Here is a 15216-nt window from a genome sequence, read left to right as displayed (position 1 = left end):
GGAAAATGGAATATGAGCACAAACTAGCGAAAAATATAAAATAGGATTGTAAAAGCTTCTATAGGTATGTGAAAAGGAAAAGACTGGCGAAGGTAAATGTAGGTCCTTTACAGTCAGATGGGAGAATTTATAATGGGGAATGAGGAAATAACAACGAAATTAAATAAATACTTTGTTTCTGTCTTCAAGGAGGAAGACACAAAAAACCTCCCAGAAGTACGAGAAAACCAAGGGTGTGGCGAGAATGAGGAACTTAAAAAAATTATTAGTAAAAAAACAGTACTAGCAAAATTAATGGGACTAAAAGTCGATAAATCCCAAGGACCGGATGACCTACATCCTAGGGTTTTGAAAGAGGTGGCCATTGGGATAGTGGACGCAATGGTTGTCATCTTCCAAAATTCTATAGCTTCTGGAACGGTTCCTGCAGATTGGAGGATAGCAAAAGTAACCCCGCTATTTAAGAAAGGAGGGAGAGAGAAAACGGGGAACTACAGACCTGTTAGCCTCACATCAGTAGTTGGGAAAATGCTGGAATCTATTATAAAGATGCAATAACTGGGCACTTAGAAACTAATAGTAAGATTGGGCAGAGTCAACATGGATTTATGAAAGGGAAATCCTGTTTGACAAACCTATTGGAGTTCTTTGAGGATGTAACTGGTGGAGTAGACAAAGGGGAACCGGTAGATGTGGTGTATCTGGATTTTCAGAAGGCCTTAGAGAAGGTCCCACACAAGAGGTTGGTGAACAAAATAGGGCACATGTAATTGGGGGTAATATACTACCATGGATTGAGAATTGGTTAACAGACAGAAAACAAAAAGAGTAGGGATAAACGGGTCTTTTTCAGGATGGCAGGCTGTGACTAGTGGGGTACTGCAGGAATCGGTGCTTGGGCCCCAGCTATTCACAATCTATATCAATGATTTGGATGAGGGGACTAAATGTGACATCTCCAAATTTGCTGATGATACAAAGCTAGGTGGCAGTGTCAGTTGTGAAGAGGGTGTGAAGAGGCTTCAAGGGGATCTCGACAGGCTCAGTGAGTGGGCGAGAACATGGCAGATGGAATATAATGTGGATAAATATGAAGTTATCCACTTCTGCAGAAAAACGGAACAGCAGAGTATTTCCTAAATGGTGAAAGATTGGGGAATGCTGATGCTCAAAGGGACCTGGGTGTCCATGTACATGAGTCAAAGTGAATGTGCAGGTGCAGCAAGCCATTAGGAAGGCAAATGGTATGCTGGCCTTCATTACAAGAGGATTTGAGTACAGGAGTAAAGAAGTCTTACTCCAATTATATAGAGCCTTGGTGAGACCACACCTGGAGTACCATGTACAATTTTGGTCTCCTTACCTAAGGAAGGATATACTTGCTATAGAGAGAGTGCAACGAAGGTTCACGAGATTGATTCCTGGGATGGCAGGACTGTCATATGAGAAGAGATTGAGTAAACTAGGCTTGTATTCTGTTGAATTCAGAAGAATGAGAGAGGATCTCATTTAAGCATACAAAATTATTACAGGGCTTGATAGGGTGGATGCCGGGAGAATGTTTCCCTTGGCTGGGGAGTCTAGAACCAGGGGCCAGTCTCAGGATAAAGGATAGGCCATTCAGGACTGAGATGAGAAGAAATTTCTTCACACACAGGGCTGTGGAGGCTCAGTCATTGGGTATATTCAAAACAGAAGTCGATAGATTTCTGACTAGTAAGGGCATCAAGGGATATGGCGATAGGGCCGGTGAATGGAGTTGAGGCAGAAGATCAGCCATGATCTCATTGAATGGCGGAGCAGGCTCGAAGGGCCGAGTGTCCTACTCCTGCTCCTATTTCTTATGTTCTTAATTTTAAGAGCTTCACGAAGGCCCACAACGAGCGCAATTAGCGGAAAATGGCCATGGTGATTAATTCAATCCCAGGCGTGGCCAGTTTTGCAGGCGGGTCGGCTTCTAGCACAAAGTTTTTTTAAACAAGTGCAAAAGATTGTAGAAACTCGATTTGTGCTCGAAATACCTCGATCTTTTGTGGTGGTTTGGCCAATTTCGCGCGAATTGCACTGAAAAAGCAGCACAACCTAGCAGAAACTCCAGGCCAATGTCTTTAGTCTTAATGTTCAGCTGGAGGGAGTCGTCATCTAAAAGCATGGAGGCAGTTGAGGGGTTTGAGAAGTGTGGAGAGGTAGAGTTGAGTACCATCAGCGAGCATTTGAAAGCTGACTCCATGCCTGTGAATTATGTCATGTAGATAAGAAATAGGAGTGAGCCAAGGATAAGAGCCGTAGGATGTGCTGGTTGTATTTAGATAGGTAGGAATAACGTCATGCAAGGGAAGTACCATGGAACCAGGCAATAGAGAAGAGGTATTGGTGGGGAGGAAGATGTGATCAACCATAATGAACACTATGGAAAGATCAGGGAGGATGAGGGCAGGATAGTGCACCATAGGCACAGTCAAAGAGGATATTGTTCACGACTCTGACTGGAGCTGTGCTGTGAATCTAACAACGTATACAGACCCAGCTCTTTGAGCCTATCTGGATAGCTAAAATGTTTTAAACTGGTAATACACTTGTGGCCTCCTCTGCAACCTTTCCCCTCACCCTTTTGAGAACCTTAATATCTCCCACCATGCGAGGGAGCCAAAACTGGACACAGTATTCTAACTGAGGCCTAACCAAGGTCTTGTACAAAGACAAAATGGTATGCTTTGTAATGAATTGTCCTGTGAATACGAACTAGAACCCAGTTTGTTTTTAGCTATAGCTTCACGGCATTGGTCATGAACATTGAGAGAGTGATTCACTACAATACCCAGAGCTTTTTATTTTGCCACTGGCATCAATTCAGTTCCTGCCGGGTGTAGCTTATGTTGACCTTGTAGATTGAAAACCACACTCTAATACTGCACTTCAACTATGTGTTCAGTGCCCAAAAACAAATTCGCTTTTAAAAAAGATCTTTTTTAGTTTCTTGGAAAAAGATCAATACAATTTAGAAAGACATTCATCATCAATACAGTTCACTAAGCACGCAGGTGTAAGAGAATGTTCTATGTAGAGGTCTTAAATGGACAGACTTCTGATGAGGATAAATGATAGCATCTTAGAAACTATCTGAACAAGTCCCACTGCAGAACACAAGGGCTTGAGATGGGTCATTACAGCTCATAAAATGTTTAAACAGAAATTAAATGATTCTTTGAAATGATGCAAGACTTTTAAAATATAAAGGCCTAGAAATTCAGTTGGCGCCGCGCCAGGGCTTTAGCGCCGGAAATTTAGCGCCGGCGCTAAGTCCCCCTGCACGCGCCAAAAATTCAGTAGCGCCGCGCCCAAACGGCTGCCGGCGCTACAGGAGGGTGTCAGCGCCTCGAAATGGGCGCTGACTGCCGCATTGCGGCGCAATTCCGGCGCTGCGGCACCCGATGCGGTGCGGCAGGCTGGGGAAGTGCAGGCCTCCTCCTTCAGTTAAGGAGGAGCTGCCTGCACCCGCCCGCTGGCCGTTGAAATCTTGAAAAAAATGAGCCCGGCACCTCGGAGAAGTGCCGGGCTCGCAGGCCAGACGCATCTGTTCCGCGGGGGGGGGGGGGGGGGGTGGGTGGGGTGGAGGAGTCCGGGGAGGGAGGTGCGGGCAGGCGGCCGGCGGGAAAGCGGCCGGCCGCCGTGCGACCTTAATGCACCGGCGCTAACTCGCGTAGGACTCTGCTGAAACATCGTTAGTTGCGGCTGCCACGGGCGAGGCGGCCGCAACTCAATTTCAGCGTTGGGGCCCGTCACCACGGCAACCGGGACGCTGCGCACACCGATGACGTCATCGGTGCCGGCGCAGCGCAACCGGTCTAACGCCGATGGCAGGGCCCCACTGAATTTACAAACCGGCCATAACTCCGGCGCTAGGCCCTCTAGCGCCTCAAATGGGGCGCTAACCCTACTGAATTTTCAGCCCAAATACTTCTCTTTACGGTACATGGGTAAAAGGCACTATTATTTTTATTACATTTAATTACCAAATGGCAGGACTATATAAATTTAAATTATCTTTATGCACTGTGTAATTCTGTTTCTCAGAATGCCTAAACACATTTCCCCCCCTCAGATTTACAAATCTTTCAAGATGTCATGTTCAAGCTATGTCTGCTGCCAGAATGCCCCGGGGATTATTGCAGGTTAAATTCAAACCCTTGTTATGTTCGCTAGCATTTTATATACTGAGAAAATGCTTCTTCGCTTAGTTCTGATAAATCAGAAGATTCTGCAGCCCCTCAAATGAGCAGGGGAATGGGTTCACACAATTAGCAATGAAAAAAAATTAATTACCTTTATGAAAATCATGTTTGCATGCAAAGCAACAAAGAACCTTATACTGCAAAGCAACTGCTTGCTTGCAAACATGACATTAAATAAAAAAAAGTGTTGATTATTCCTTCTGTATGGCTTATTGGGTTAACCCCTTCCCAACGTATTCAAAATTAGAAAAAAAAAATCCACGTGTTTAAAATGGGCAAATTATTAAAACATAAATAGTGACATGGAAGCTGCTCCAACGTCAGATTCCAACAGTGAAAATCAGCTGACGAGAATAAACTGCACCCTTCAAAACCTGGACTACAAAATCTTTGGATTTATGTTGGAAATGGGTAGCAAGCAATTTTTTTCATTAATAAAACAATACCAGAAAGAATGCCAGGAGCAGAATTTAAGAACTGGATTTGGCCCCTGAACTTTCTTTTTTGCGATTTACTTTCCACACAAGAAGATCCTGTAACATAAGTCCACATCCTTACACTACCAATAGATGTCTCCGAATTTATAATGCTACCGGCAATAACAAACAACTCAAATAATGGCAGTATGGATGCATTGCTCATATTCTGCCAAACTCCTCTTTAATTAAAAATTGGAATTATGGAAGAAAAAAAAAATTCACAAAAGCGATAAAAGTTTAAATCTACCTTGAATTTGGAAATTCACACCCCTGTACATGCACATGTTCTGGAGAAGTTGGAGGCAGAGTAAATTTACCAACTAAACTACACGAGCCCTTGATCACACTTCATGCTTTTGGAACTTTCCTACATAATAATCATCATACAGAAACTTATTTAGCATTTAGCATGGTCAACTGCCATACCATCAGTTCACTGATTATATAGCTAAAATAAGGGCCGATCATCTCACCCAGGGGAGAAAGAGAAATTTATAATACTACCTGCAATAATTAGGAGGGTTTAAAAAATTTATGTTAGCTGACCAACAGAATTTGTTCAAAATATTATACTACTACTATAGTCAGCAACCCAACGGCTTTCAACATTTGATTAGCAAGGTTCACAGCCTAGTATTAAATCTTCATCGTGTAACAGTAGTCATCAATCTTGTTTTTGATTTTAATGGCCATTTCTGGGGAAATTGGCTTGTAAACATTATAGCCAGCAGCATAACTCTGATATTTATGATAATAATGTCATTTAAGGCCAAGAATAGTCCCACTGTGTTAAAGTGCGTGCTGAAACTACATCTAGCAAATATTTTCCCTCAAACTTCTGTCCATCACCTTTCAGCATCATTAGGTGTTTCATTATTGCGTTTTATATTCCTGAAAAATTGTGAATAAAATTGCAAAGAAAAATAAGCAGGCACCAGCTGGCCGCTCATTAAATCCGCCTTTTCTGAAACGCACTGCATATTACACCTGTGACATAGGAAAAATAACTGCTATGGGAGTCTATATTCTGTGAAATACAAACTCAACTCTGTTTTCTAGTAATTTAATACTTCCTTCAAGATGCTGAAATATTCGGAATTATGTCAGTCTCAATTAGACAAAAGAGCAAGGTTATAGAACAGGAAGGGGGTCTTACAGGCTTCACCAACACTCGGCCACAACTAACACCTTTTAAACAGTCTTCCAATAAAAGCAGTAATTAATGCAGAAGTCTGTTTCAGCATCTCCGTTATTTACTAATGCTGGCCTCTATACCAAAGTCCACAATAAAATGTGAATTAATCATCAAGTAAATATAGTTAACAACAACAACAACTTTATATAGAAACATAGAAGATAGGAGCAGGAGTAGGCCATTCGGCCCTTCGAGCCTGCTCCGCCATTCAATGAGATCATGGCTGATCATCCAAATTCAGTACCCTGTCCCTGCCTTCTCCCCATATCCCTTGATCCCTTTAGCCTTAAGAAATATATCCAACTCTTTCTTGAATATACTTAATGAACTGGCCTCCACCGCCCTCTGTGGCAGAGAATTCCACAGGTTCAGCACTCTCTGGGTGAAGAAATTCCTCCTCATTTCAGTCCTAAATGGCAGCGCCTTTAACATAGTAAAACGTCCCAAGGCGCTTTACAGGAGCGTTATAAAACAAAACTTGACATTGAGCCACACAAGGAGAAATTAGGACAGTTGAACAAAAGCTTGGTCAAAGAGGTAGGTTTTGAGGGTTTAAAACCACCCCACCTCCCGGTCGAGATATCTGCACTCCCCTAATTCTGGCCTCTTGAACATCCCCGATTTTAATCGCTCAACCATTGGTGGCCGTGCCTTCAGCTACCTGGGCCCTAAGCTCCGGAATTCCCTCCCGAAACCTCTCCGCCTTCGTCGCCTCCAAAATCTGTGCCCATCTTTTCCGGAACTCCATGTCTGAATCCCTCCAAACAGGTTTCCGCCCCGCCACAGTACCGAAACGGCTCTCATCAAAGTCACAAATAACATCCTATGTGACCCTCCTTGTCCTTCTCGACCTGTCTGCAGCCTTTGACACGGCTGGCCACTCCATTCTCCTCCAACGCCTCTCCACCGTCATCCAGCTGGGTGGGACTGCACTCGCCTAGCTCCATTCTCATCTATCTAATTGTAGCCAGAGATCAAATCGTAACCGCTCCTGCATTGTTGCCTCTGGTAAATACAATATACATTTGGGCTCATCATGGTGACAATGTTTTTCTACTCTATACTATCCATAGGTCCCGGTTTTAACTCTAGGCAGGTAAGCAAGGAGAGCTGAAAACTCACCCACTGCTTCAGAAATGAGGATCAAACTATCTCAACTCCCCGGTCTCACTTAAATCCTGCCGGCCGACTTCCCTGAAGGAAACATTCCCATCACTCTGTCCCAGCACTGTACCGTAAACATCAACATCAGAATCAGTTTATTACTGCTTAAGCAGGAATTTTCTTCTTCTCGCGCTTTCTTCTCAGAACAAGTCTAAGAACTTAAACACCTGTGGTCTACTGTAACTGTTTTGTGCTGTCAATTCCCGTGATTCCTAATCATTGAGGATAATCTAGAAATCATACCTTCGGGGGGCCTCAGTTCCTTTTCATTTTGTGAACACCATCCAACAGGGTGCAAGTCAGCAGTCATGACATCGCACCAGAAATCTGCCCTGCGATCATCTCCATAACCGCTGTATCGCAGGAGTAAAAGCTGACCACACGTTGTGATGATTGTGGCTACCCAATAGGTATCAGGGTTACTTTTATTAGCAACTTCCAACTTCATCCCTGGCTGAAAACTACTCTGGAGACTGATCTCAACCTGTGGGCAAAAGAAAATACCAATTGTTCAGTAAGTTAGTTATAATTTATAATCAATCCCAGTTTATGTGAGACAATGGCTTGGAGCAGAATCGCCCCATAAAAGGAATATTACCTAGCATTTACAGCACAGAAACAGGCCATTCGGGCCAACAGGTCTATGTCGGTGTTTATGCTCCACACAAGCCTCCTCTAACCCCATGAACATTATTATGTCCATGTGTAATTGAGACATGGACTGCAGGAGTTGGTTATAACAGGTCTTTACTGAGTGGAGACAAACTGGAACTAATTATGCAAAGTTACTACACAGGCTTATATACAGGGGTGGTCACTACTGGTACTGCGGTATACAGGGGCTGCAGAATATAGTTCCTTCTGCAAAGTACATACACTACAATTCCTCCCCTTTTAGCTAAACAGTACATAACATTCGATTAATAATTAAATAACATATTTACAATTACAGTTGTCATATACATTAGCTGAAGTTAAGCAATTAGAAGTTCAGTCTTTGAGGAGGCTTCCGGATTCTGTCTGGATAACGCCTCTTTGGGGTATCAGGTTCTTCTGGCAGAGTTATTTGGAATCAACGTCGTTGTTGGGTTCGTCTGCTTCCAATATTCCCGATTCTGAGGTAGATGCAATTGGTACTTCGGTGTCATCACCAGGTGTATCGGATCGTGGTGTGGAATTGACGTTTTCCAGTGACTCGAGAATCTGGTCAGCATGGCGTCTTACAAGGCTCTCTCCAACGTCCACGGTATACATTAGAGGTCCTTGCCGTGTACAGATCGTTCCTGGCTGCCATTTCTCTGTGCGGTAGTCCCGGGCCAAAACTGGTTGACCTATCTTAAAACTCCTGGTCGGCCTTTCATTCATATTCTGAAACTACCTGTTCTCCACATCTCTTCTGATGTTTGGCTTAACCAAATCCAAGCGGCATCGTAGTCTTTGATTGAAGAACATCATGGCTGGAGTTTGGTTGGTAACCGCATGTGTCACATTCCGGTAGGCAAACAAGAAGTTATCCACCTTGTGTTGTAGGGGTATGTCTTCATTACACATTGCCTTGATAGCCTTCTTGAATGTTTGAACGAACCTCTCGGCCAATCCATTGGTGGCTGGATGATATGGGGCGGATGTGTAATGCCTAACACCATTGTTCTTTAAGAACCTCCGGAACTCTTCAGACACAAACTGTGGTCCATTGTCGGAGCAAATCTGTTCAGGCAGCCCATTTCTGGCGAATATGGTTCGTAAGACTGTGATAGTTTTTTCTGTGGTGGTTGAGGACATTTTTATTACCCCTGGCCACTTTGAATGTGCATCCACCGCAATTAAAAACATCGAGTCCATAAAGGGACCAGCAAAATCAATGTGCACCCTTTGCCATGGAGATGAGGGCCACTCCCATGGATGTAGAGGGGCTTGTGGTGGGGCGTTTTGGACCTTCTGGCATCCTGTACAGCTCTTGGTCATCTCTTCGATTTCTCTATCGATTCCCGGCCACCACACAAACGCTCTGGCTAAGTTCTTCATTTTTACCCCTCCCAGATGACCCTCATGAAGCTCATTGAGCACTCTATCCTTCAATTTGGGTGGAATTACTACTCTGGATCCACACATCAAGGTTCCTCTGCACACTGACAGCTGTTCTCTTCTCGGCGAGAATGCTGGCAACAGTGGTTCGCCATGTGCTGGCCATCCCTTCACCGTTAAATCACAGACCCAGGAGAGTGTCGGGTCATTTCGTGTTTCCTTTTCTATGTTTGCATTCGTCACAGGTAGACATTCGACTATGGTCGAGTGGAATATCTCCACTGGATCCACTGCAGGTGCATCTTCCACCGTCGGCAACGGTAGGCGCGACAATCCATCAGCATTCCCATTCTGTTTAGTTCCTTTGTACTCGATGTCATATTGGTGTGCCCCTAGGAAAAGGGACCACCTCTGTAGCCGTTGTGCTGTCATTATCAGGACGCCCTTCTGAGGGTCGAAGATGGAGACAAGAGGTTGATGATCAGTTAATAGAGTAAATTTCTGTCCGTGCAGGTAGTGATTGAACTTCTTCACCCCCCACACCAGGCTGAGGGCCTCTCTCTCAATCTGGGCGTAGTTACGCGCAGCTGAAGTTAACGAGAGCGATGCAAAAGCTATCGGCCTCTCTGAACCATCAAGGAATTTATGTGACAGTACCGCTCCAATGCCGTAGGGAGACGCATCACACGCCAGTCTTATCGGTAGTGATGGGTTGTAGTGAGCCAATACTTCTCTTGAAGTGATTAGGTCTTAACTCTTCTGAAAGGCCCGCTTACATTCATCGCTCCATTTCCATGCTACTCCAGTTTGTAATAGGGCGTTCAGTGGGTGCAGAATTGTGGACAAATTCGGCAAAAACTTATGGTAGTAATTCACCAATCCGAGGAATGACCTCAGTTGCGACACATTTTCAGGCGCTGGAGCCTTAACTACCGCTTCAATTTTGTCAGGGGACTTATGTAACCCCTCTTCATCAATCACGTGGCCACAATACGATATCTGTTTCTTAAACTCGCACTTGGGGCGGTTGGCTCGTAGCCCATGTTCTCTTAGTCTAGTGAGCACCTGCTCTAGGTTGGCAAGGTGTTCACTGTCATCTTCACCTGTCACTAGGATGTCGTCCAAGTAACACAGAGTCCCCGGAATCCCTTGCAGGACTTGTTCCATCGCTCTTTGCCATATCGCCGGAGCTGATGCTACTCCGAATACCAGTCGATTATACTGGTAAAGACCTTTGAGAGTGTTTATCGTGAGATACTTCCTAGAGGATTCTTCAACCTCCATCTGCAAATATGCTTGTGCTAGGTCAATTTTTGTAAAACGCTTCCCTCCAGATAGTGAGGCGAAAATATCTTCTATCCTCGGGAGAGGATATTGTACTGTGTGAAGAACTGGGTTCACCATCACCTTGAAGTCCCCACAGATGCGAACCTTCCTTGGCTCCTCAGACTTATTGTTTAACGTTTTCTTCATGACAGGAACGATGGGTGTCGCCCACTCGCTCCAGTCTACCTTAGATAACACGCCTGCATTCTCCAGATTCTCCAGCTCTGCCTCGACGGCTGGGCGAATTGCATACGGTACCGGTCTTGCTTTGAAAAACTTGGGAATTGCATTCTCTTCTATTTTTATCGAGGCGGTTACGCCTTTAAGAGTTCCCAGTTCTTGTTGAAATACCTCTTTGGCGTTAGCTAAGATTTTTGACAATCGTCCAGGTGTGACGTCGTCATCCTTTTTACCAGCCACCATCAGTGCCTGAATGGAATGCCAGTCTAAACTTATCTTTCTGATCTGTTCACGTCCCAATAACGGTGGTCCACCATCCTGCAGTATGTACAGATACAATTTCTGTATTTCCTTGCCGTTGTATTCGACAGGCACCCTTATTTTCCCTCTGGGGTATACTTTTTGCCCCGTATACGTCTTCAAGACAATGGATGTCTCTTTCAAGGGTATGTGTGAGAATAGCCGCTCGTAGTCTCGTCGATTCATGATGGTCAGGGCTGATCCTGTATCCAATTCCATTTTGACTTGGGACCCTGCTATCGTGAGGGTGACCCAAATGGTTCGGTGATCCTCTTTTGCGATTACGTTGTGAAGTTTGAGACAGCTTAGTCTCTTGTTCCCGGATTCACTATCGCTCATCTGGTCTTCGGAACTACTGTCCGTCATCTTTTGTACTTTCCTGTACTGTTCCTTAGTAGCCTTTTTGTTGTCGTTAGTCTTCTTCCCAGACCTGCAAACTCGTGCAATGTGTCCCATCTTTCCGCATTGCCTGCATATTTTGTCCTTGGACCAGCAGTCCTTCTGGTCATGGGTTGTTCTGCCACAGCGATAACATTTTTCAAATCCCCGTGTCATTTCGTGGGTGCCGTATTCCTGTGGCTTTTGCTGTATTTCCGCAGCTCCCCTTGCTGCTGCTTCGTACGATACTGCCACGCTGAAAGCCTTATCTAGCGTCAGCTCTTTCTCTGAGAGTAACCTCTTCTGGGTTCCTTCACTCAGGAGTCCACAGACAAATTTGTCCCGTAGGGTATCTGCCAGTCCTGCTCCGAAATGGCAGTGCTTTGATAGCTTGCGTAGTTCCGTAAGGTAATCAGCATTGCTCGCATCTTTATGCTGATTTCTCCTGTGGAATTTAAATCTTTCTGCTATCAGCAGTGGTGTAGGATTTAGGTGTTCCTGTAGGATATCAACAATTTCGTTAAAACTCTTCGCCATCGGTTTGGCTGGAGTAATCAGGTTCCGCAATAGGCCACACGTTCTTGCGCCCATTAAGTTTAGTAGTACCGATGCCTTTTTCTCATCGGCTACTTCGTTTGCCTCGCAATATACTTCGACTCTTTCCACATACGTGGTCCAGTCTTCTATTGCATTATCGAAGGCAGTGATATTGCCAGTCTCCAGCATCTTGGAAATCTAAGATGGTGCCTCCCGCGCTTTGCCTTCTTCCCCAATTTAACAAAATGGCGCCTCCCGCACTTTGCCTTCTCCGCAGCTGCTAGCGCTGTTGCTGGCGTTTTATGCCTTGATGGCGACGCCCTATGGTCTTCGCGTACTTCCCCCCGCGCTGCTGCTAACGCCGCTCTCCGCGGTTCCCGTGGCAAACGGCAGCTCCTCGCGGCTTTCTGCGCTTCTAATTTCTTTTATTTCCCCGTCGTCGGAGCAACCCTGCGGGACACTTTCCTCCCTCTTCTCGGGTCTGTACGCTGCCCGGCTTCGTAGCACCGGCCGCGCCCTGTGTGCTCCACCCTCTCTCTCTCTCTCCTCTTCCCGACAACGCTGCTCGGCCCCGTTGAAAAGCCACCCGATCGAGCTCTAGCCCGCCACAGCCCAGGAAGGATCAGTGTACTACCAACTGCCACCAGCCCGATTAGCTGGAACACCATCGACAGGGTAACCAAGCCCCGCTCTCGACAGCCTCTCCTGCAAATCTTTCACTCCGATAAATCAGAGGCGGCTGCCCCACGGTCGACGCCCGTTTCTTCTGATCATTTTTTTTTCTTTCTTCTGGCCTCTGACAACTTCGCTTCAGGGATGGATCCCCATGAGGTGGTGCAGACTGTAGGTAAGTTCGGATCTGCTCGTCGCCAGTATTATGTCCGTGTGTAATTGAGACACGTACTGCAGGAGTTGGTTATAACAGGTCTTTACTGAGTGGAGACAAACTGGAACTAGTTATGCAAAGTTCCTACACAGGTTTATATACAGGGGTGGTCACTACTGGTACTGCAGTATACAGGGGCTGCAGAATATAGTTCCTTCTGCAAAGTACATACACTACAAACATATCCTTCTAATCCCTTCTCCATTGTGTTTATCTAGCTTCCCCTTAAATGCATCTATGCTCATCAACTGCTTCTTGTGGCAGCGCATTCCACATTCTAACCACTCTCTGGGTAAAGAAGTTTCTCCTGAATTCCCTATTGGATTTATTAGTGACTATCTCATATTTATGGTCCCTAGTTCTGGTCTCCCCCGCAAGTGGAAAGATCTTCTCTACATCTACCCTATCAAATCCTTACATAGGGGGTGATTTTTGCCGGAGCTCTGGGGTCAGGTTTGGAGGTGGGACTGCTGGCAAAATCATGGCTGATCTTCTGCCTCAATTCCATTCACCGGCCTTATTGCCAAATCCCTTGATGCCCTTACTAGTCAGAAATCTATCGACTTCTGTTTTGAATATACCCAATGACTGAGCCTCCACAGCCCTCTGGGGTAGAGAATTCCAAAGATTCACCACCCTCTGTGTGAAGAAATCTCTTCTCATCTTAGTCCTGAATGGCCTATCCTTTATCCTGAGGCTGTGGTCCCTGGTTCTAGACTCCCCAGCCAAGGGAAACATTCTCCCAGCATCCACCCTATCAAGCCCTGTAATAATTTTGTATGCTTCAATGAGATCCCCTCTCATTCTTCTGAATTCAACAGAATACAGGCCTAGTTTACTCAATCTCTTCTCACATGACAGTCCCGCCATCCCAGGAATCAATCTCGTGAACCTTCGTTGCACTCCCTCTATGGCAAGTATATCCTTCCTTAGGTAAGGAGACCAAAATTGTACACAGTACTCCAGGTGTGGTCTCACCAAGGCCCTATATAATTGGAGTAAGACTTCTTTACTCCTGTACTCAAATCCACTTGTAATGAAGGCCAGCATACCATTTGCCTTCCTAATGGCTTGCTGCACATGCTATTTCACTTTGTGACTCACGTACAAGGAAATCCAGGTCCCTTTGAGCATCTGCATTACCCAATCTTTCACCATTTAGGAAATACTCTGCCTTTCTGTTTTTACTACCAAAGTGGATAACTTCACATTTATCCACATTATATTCCATCTGCCATGTTCTCGCCCACTCAGTGAGCCTGTCGAGATCCCCCTGAAGCCTCTTCACATCCTCTTCCCAACTGACACTGCCACCTAGCTTTGTATCATCAGCAAATTTGGAAATGTTACATTTAGTCCCCTCATCCAAATCATTGATATAGATTGTGAATAGCTGGGGCCCAAGCACCAATCCTTGCAGTACTCCACTAGTCACAGCCTGCCATCCTGAAAAAGACCCGTTTATCCCTACTCTTTGTTTTCTGTCTGTTAACCAATTCTCAATCCATGCTAGTATATTACCCCCAATTCCATGTGCCCTAATTTTGTTCACCAACCTCTTGTGTGGGGCCTTATCAAAGGCCTTCTGAAAATCCAGATACACCACATCTACCGGTTCCCCTTTGTCTACTCCACTAGTTACATCCTCAAAAGAACTCCAATAGGTTTGTCAAACAGGACTTCCCTTTCATAAATCCATGTTGACTCTGCCCAATCTTACTATTAGTTTCTAAGTGCCCAGTTATTGCATTCTTTATAATAGATTCCAGCATTTTCCCCAACTACTAATGTGAGGCATTTTCCCAACTACTGATGAGGCTAACAGGTCTGTAGTTCCCCATTTTCTCTCTCCCTCCTTTCTTAAATAGCGGAGTTACATTTGCTATCCTCCAATCTGCAGGAACCGTTCCAAAATCTATAGAATTTTGGAAGATGACAACCAATGCGTCCACTATCCCAACGGCCACCTCTTTCAATACCCTAGGATGTGACGCAGGTTAGTAAGGCCATTAAAAAGCAAATGAAGCACAGGGGTTCATTTCTAAAGGGATAGAATTGAAAAGCAGAGGGGTTATGTTAAACTTGTATAGAACCTTGGTTAGACCACACTTGGAGTACTGTGAACAGTTCTGGTCTCCATATTATAAAAAAGGATAGTGCCACTGGAGAAGGTGCAAAAAAGATTACAAGGATGATACCATAACTGAGAGGTTATACCTATCGGGAAAGATTGAACAGGCTGGGGCTCTTTACTCTAGAAAAGGAAAGAATGCAGGGTGACCTAATAGGGTCTTTAAGATTATGGCCGGGATCTTACCTGAAGAGGCGCATTGGGGGTGGGACTGCTGCCTTTCGGATTCTAGTCCCACCCCTAGCGATGTCCGAACGCTATTTTGCATCAATTGGCCTTGTTAAGCTGCCCTGCTTTCTGCAACACCATTTTTAATATTTTGTGTGAGGAAGACTTTATAGAACTTAAGTGAGTTACCACTTATGTTTATAATAAACTTTCTT

General features: G+C 45.0%; 1 protein-coding gene across 1 annotated transcript in view; it reads right to left on the bottom strand.

Annotated features, from left to right (window-relative positions):
- sfmbt2 (Scm like with four mbt domains 2) overlaps positions 1-15216 on the bottom strand; it is a 228546-nt gene that overhangs the window by 185312 nt on the left and 28018 nt on the right. Inside the window, exon 4 of the mRNA XM_086010750.1 lies at positions 7314-7554. Coding sequence (XP_085866876.1) covers positions 7314-7554 — 241 coding nt within the window. The remainder of the gene's footprint in view (positions 1-7313; positions 7555-15216) is intronic.

Source organism: Somniosus microcephalus, chromosome 17, assembly GCF_052327205.1.
Source record: "Somniosus microcephalus isolate GS21.2 chromosome 17, FLI_Smic_1.0, whole genome shotgun sequence".
NCBI lineage: Eukaryota > Metazoa > Chordata > Chondrichthyes > Squaliformes > Somniosidae > Somniosus > Somniosus microcephalus.
Note: the sequence above shows the minus strand (reverse complement) of the source record. Positions and strands in the feature narration are given on the sequence as shown.